This window comes from Mastomys coucha, unplaced genomic scaffold (genome assembly GCF_008632895.1).
Source record: "Mastomys coucha isolate ucsf_1 unplaced genomic scaffold, UCSF_Mcou_1 pScaffold23, whole genome shotgun sequence".
Lineage (NCBI taxonomy): Eukaryota > Metazoa > Chordata > Mammalia > Rodentia > Muridae > Mastomys > Mastomys coucha.
The window spans coordinates 116,963,421-116,969,420 of NW_022196906.1; the positions used below are offsets into that span (position 1 = coordinate 116,963,421).

At 41.0% G+C, this 6,000-nt stretch overlaps 1 protein-coding gene across 4 annotated transcripts in view; it reads left to right on the forward strand.

The window, feature by feature from the left end:
• The window catches only part of Tcaim (T cell activation inhibitor, mitochondrial), a 34,147-nt gene that overhangs the window by 24,297 nt on the left and 3,850 nt on the right, over positions 1 to 6,000 (forward strand). For all 4 annotated transcript variants that reach the window (XM_031343934.1, XM_031343936.1, XM_031343935.1 and 1 more), the window contains 3 exons: positions 612 to 709; positions 1,289 to 1,380; positions 5,312 to 5,544. In XM_031343934.1, the coding sequence (XP_031199794.1) occupies positions 612 to 709; positions 1,289 to 1,380; positions 5,312 to 5,544 (423 nt within the window). The remainder of the gene's footprint in view (positions 1 to 611; positions 710 to 1,288; positions 1,381 to 5,311; positions 5,545 to 6,000) is intronic.

The window sequence follows — 6,000 nt, forward strand, 5'->3', positions numbered from 1 at the left end:
GAATCCCACATAAAGGGGGAAGGAGAGACTTGATTCCACAAAGTTGGCCTCTGGCCTCCATAACCATAGACATGTGCACACATGCATACTTTATGCACCTATACACAGACCTAATGCTCACACACAGTAATAAGTCTTAAAAGTTTATAAATCATTTAATACCAAATATAGTATAGTAGCACACATCTGTAATACCCAGGATCCTCACCTCAGGGTCAAGTAGCTTGGGCTACATAAAGAGATCATGGAGGTTTAAGGGGGTGCAGGTGGAGCTGGAGAGATGGTTCCATGAGCAAAAGTGTTAACTATGCAAGCTTAACAACTTGAGTTCAGTCCTTAGATCCTCACTTGGAAGGAGAGAACCAACTCCTGACAGTGTCCTTGGACACTTTAGTGCCATAAACCCTACCACCACCACTACTACACACACTGCAATAAGAATAACAGGAATGATTTTTTAAAAAAATATAAGAGATAGTGACCATCTTGAAACTATAAGATCAGTTAAAGCATGAAGCAACTGTTGACCTTCTGAAGAAGCAGGCAGTTGGGTAAGAGCCTGTTCATCCTCCAAGGTGCTGCTGTTAATGTAGTCGTGTCTGTTGGCTTAGGTGGCAGAGAGGCTGGGGAGTTGCCCATCGCTGCAGTCAGCTACACAGTCTTAGCCGCCTAGCACAGCAGAATCTGGAGCCACTTCAGAATGTAAAAGGTAACTGTTGTCCACTCTCTTTCACAACAGCATGTGCTACAATATGCCTTTATAACATTGTAGTGGCTAACTGACTTTATCAGAGTTACATTCTTAAAAGGGTAGCACACAACTTCAGCCCCAGCACCCAGGAGGCAGAGAGAGACAGGCAGATCTCGGAGTTCATGGACAACCAGGGCTACACAGAAAATCCCTTTCTTAAAAGAAAAATTTTTTAATGTTTAAATCTGTTCCTTTAAGATTTACTTATTTATTTATTTATTTATTTATTTATTTATTTAGTATATGAGTGCACTGTCACAGTGTTCAGACGTACCAGAAGAGGGTATCAGATCCCATTACAGATGGTTGTAAGCCACTGTGTGGTTGCTGGGAATTGAACTCTGGACCTCTGGAAGAGCAGTCAGTCCTCTTAACCACTGAGCCATCTCTCCAGCCCAAATCTGTTCCTTTAAATAAGCAGAAATATAATACAAGCCTCTAGGATTTTCTGGATTTAGTCCTGAGTATAATTATTTGCACAGTGTTATAAGGACGAATCCTCTAGGGTATAACCAAGGGTTTGTGTTTTATCATCAGGATGCACCGTTGTATTCACAGACCGTTCTGGTATGAGTGCACTGGGCCACGTGATGCTGGGAACCATGGATGTCCACCACCACTGGACAAGGGTAAGGAAGGGCCAAAAGCAAGCAGACCTTTGTGACCTGCCTCTGTGTCTTCATGCCAAATAGCACTGTTAAAGTCAGCTCTGAAAGCACAGCTCCAGTCCTCCAGGCCAGGAGTATCACATAACTAGTGCTTGAAGGTGAAGATAGCTTTCTTTTCCACTTTTTTTTATTTCATGTATATGTCTGCACATGTACACACAGAAATCAAAGGACAGGCTGAAGTAGTTCTCTTTTCCTGCCCTGGGCTCCTGGGATTGGGTTCAGATCCTCATACTTGAGCATGTGCTTTTGCTTACAGATCATCTCACAGGCCAATGTGTTTTAAAATCTTCTTCTTTTTTTTTTTTTTTGTTTTTTTGTTTTTTGTTTTTTGTTTTTTGTTTTTTCAAGACAGGGTTTCTCTGTATAGCCCTGGCTGTCCTGGAACTCACTCTGTTGACCAGGCTGGCCTCGAACTCAGAAATCCACCTGCCTCTGCCTCCCAAGTGCTAAGATTAAAGGTGTGCACCACCACTGCCCGGCTAGTTTTAAAATCTTACAAATAAAGCTGATGTGAACTTTTTTTATATTGTTAAATTTTATTTTTAGATTTATTTTATATGTATGTATGTCTATGTACCATAAATAAGTGAGTTCTAGGATAACCAGGGCTACGCAGAAAAACCCTGCCTTGAAAAACCAAATGATGATAATAACTGTTGCTTTTAGTATTTCAAACCACATATTAAGTAGGCATTTTGTATCTAAAATGTATAAGAACTCTTAACACTCAAAGTTTAAAAACAAAAAACAAAACAAACAAACAAACAAACAAAAAAACAGAAAATGTGCCAAAGACATGTTACCAAAGAGACAAACCACATGCAGAATGGGGATGCATGGCCGAGCTAGAGTGTTCTCAACATGTTGTGAGGGATGGGTTCCAACCCTGTTGCAGGATATTCAGTCACACTGTGAACCCTGAGATTGTGGTATTTGCTGAAAAAAGCTGTTTCTAGTTATGATGTGGCTCAGCCTTAGCACACCCCATTAACCCCTGTGACTGAAATACAGACTTGCCCTTAGCACACACCTTTAATCCCAAACTATGAAGGTAAAATTAGTTTGTAGAAGGAACTCCCATGTTTGAAAGTGATGTCTAATTGAGTGGCAGAAAGAGTGATGAATCAGAGAAAGATTTGACAGAATAGGATCTGCCCAACTCTCATGAGAAGAGAGTGGAAAGGGAAGCTACTTAAGGGGCAGTTCAGAGAGAGGGAGAGAAGGAGGAAGAGGAGAGGAAGGGAGTTTTACAGAGACAGGTTGAAGAAAGGACAAGCTAGACACAAATGAAGACAGAAAGAACCAGAGAATAAGAAACAGCCATAAGATTAGAACAGATTGTTAAGAGTTAGTTTGAGGTCAAGCACAGCAATTCAGGAGAAGCCGAGAGAAGCCAAATTGAGTCAGTCTGCTCAGAAAGGAGTTTGAAACAGATTAGCTGAGTTGAACCAGCCAGATAGAGTTCAGAAAGAGCTAAAAAGGGTGAGCTAGTCTCAGAAGCTAAACACATTCTAGGCCTAGATTAGATTGTACAGAGGTAAGAAGTTCCCAGGACTCCGTCAGCCTCCAAGAAAATGACTACAGGCGAATAAAAGTTAGTGTTACCAACCCCATGCTGATCAGAACTGCTGAGTGGAAATGGCAGCACACAGTGATGATGAGGACGCAGAGGACTGGCTGTCCTGTACTGCGGACATGAATCTAGTGGGCGGATACTCTGCAAGGAACACAGCATCTAAAAGAACTTAAGAACATGCTTGGCATGTGACCCAACTGTTAGGCATTTATGCTGGAAGATGAAAAACTGTCATGCAGAAATTGATGCATAAATATTCATAGTATCCAAGAGCAGAGGAAATCCTCATGTACGTGAGTATAAGTCCTGCTCAGAAATGAGGACAAACCCCTGTTGTGTGCAGAGGCATAGGTGGGAAAGTCAATGTTTGAAGGGTATGTTCTATACACAGGAAGGAAGAACAGTGCTGTGGCTGCCTGGACATGGGAATCAGCAGCTTAGATATCTGGCCACTGACAGGTCACGTGGCAGATGCTGTGGGGGAACTCTGCTCAGTGCTGAATGGTGATCTCACATAGATCTGCACTTGTGAAAAGACAGTAGAAACAAAGCACACAAGAGTTGACAGAATTCTTATAGCCTCACTAGTGTGTCTGCACTCCAATTCAGAGACACGAACCATCCATTACAGAAATACAGTGCACACTGTTTGAATCCACAGTTCTCAAAGACCCTGGATGTACTTACTGTACATGCATAAGTAACCTAAGACGAGGAGAAGCAAAGCAAGTGGTATTATTTTTTTTTTAGAAAACAACTAGTAGATGATGGATTTTTATAGAACTCTGTAATCCCTCCATGATAGACTACCTGGTTCCTTCTAGTCCTCTTAACCTTGTACAGATCCCAGCTTTCAGTAGACAGCCTACACCCTTAAGGTCCTCTGACCCAGGTTCCTCCATCCCCTCAGCCTTTTCCTCTTTCCACTCACCAACAATGCAGTGCACCAGGCACACTCAGCCTCTTGTTGGTTTTGGAGTTGATTCCTTGCCACCCCACCTCCTAAATCATCTTACATCTATGTCTAAATCCTATTCCACTTTGGTGAAGTCAAAAGTCTTGGTAGCCACCATATAAGCCTGGCTTTGGCTTTGACCTGGCAGCCTCAGGCATCACTTGAGCTCACAGTCCTGCTTTGTTTTCTTGACTCTAGAGTGTGAGCTTCAGCAAATACAGAAAAGCTTTTACACCCTACATGCAGTGTGTTGCTGGCACCCACACAGTAGGTGCCCAGTAGTGCTTACTGTGCTTGTCAATTGAATTTGAAATTAGTTTCATTTTTACGGAATATGTAGGATGTGGAATATACATGTGCACATCTAAGCCTGTAGCCTGTCTGTCCCTAAGGTTGATTTTATTTGGGGTTTCTCTCCCTCTGAAGCCTCTTCTCTGTTCCTTTCTAAGACCCCCGACTGATAGTTTGTTTTGAATATTAGTATTTCCAGGATTATAAGTGTCTTTTTTTACTTTACTTGAACATTCCATCTACAAAAATAATTTTTAAAACTTTCTCATTTAGTCAGGCAGTGGTAGCACACCCCTTTAATCCCAGCACTCAGGAGGCAGAGGCAGGAAGTCCTCCAAATTTGAGGTCAGCCTGGTCTACCAAACTAGCTCCAGGACTGACAGGGCTACATTGTTGTGGGAAATATTAAAAATGAATCCACCCCGCAAACTCTCTTTCCTGCCAGACCACATTCTAGTGCCAGTACCATCCGGCCACAACACTATGTCCCAGCAGGCTCTTGCTATTTTCTCTCAACTAGCAGCAACATCTCGCTCAATGCAATGCTTTACACACCCCACAGTCATTCATCTAGTGCCTAGTACCTGGTAAAGCATGACTCTTAAGGCTTAATTATCTAATCAGGTTTATATAATAATATGATCACAATTTACAAGATGCCAGTATAATAATTTCAGAGCCCAATGGTAAAGACAATGTTTTAACCCAATTATCTTATCCTTGTAAGAACCTTAGCTTGGTTGTTATAAGCACGTGGGGTCTGAATCGTCATCTTCCTCTGCCTCTGTCCATGATGAAGATCTTGTGCTCCTTCCTGCTTCCTGCCCCTTCCCCTCCACTCTAGCTCCACCTCTCTATTCCTGTTCTGTCACAGGTCTGTCACTGCCCTAATGTGATTGGACAGAGAAAATGTTGCAACACTACATAGTGAAATCCTGTCTCAAAAAAAGAAAAATATTATTTTTTTTTAAAAAACTCATTTATTGGACTCCTGAAGTTAAAGTAATATAAAGCTGAATGTCTCTCTCTCTCTCTCTTTCTCTCTCTCTCTCTTTTCAATACTATAGCTTTTTGAAAGCTTGCCAAGTTATTTTGACCTTCAGAGGAGAATGTCAGCCTTAGAAGACCAAATAAGCAATCTTCTAGGGGGAATCCAAGTGGTTTATATCGAAGAGTTACAGCCAGCATTCACACTTGATGAGTACTACTCTCTCCTTGACACCTTCTGTAACCAGCTGCTGAGAAGCAGGGTGTCTCCCCACCCCCAGAATCTGAGTGGTTTGCAGATGATCCTGAGCAGGTGAATATCTGAACTGGGTAGTATGTGTGTGTTTCAGTACATTGAGGTAGTTTTAGTTTCATTATGTGAGTCTTGTAAATTAATCAGATAAAATAAATGAGTGGTGAAGAGTAGATACTCCTTTTGTAAAGGATTCAAGTTCAGTTCCCAGTGCTGACAGCAGGCAGCTCATAACCACCTATAATGCCAGCTCCAGGGGATCCAATGCCTTTGACCCCTCAGGCACTACACTCACATGTAGAGACTGAAAGACACACACACACACACATATATATTATATATAGAATATATAATAATATATTATTATAGGTATAATGTATTTTTATGAATATACTTTTATATAATATATAACTTATAGATTGTATATATATTAGATAATTTTATATACTTATATATACTATATTATTTATATAATTATATAAAACATAATTATATATATGGTATATAAATATGATT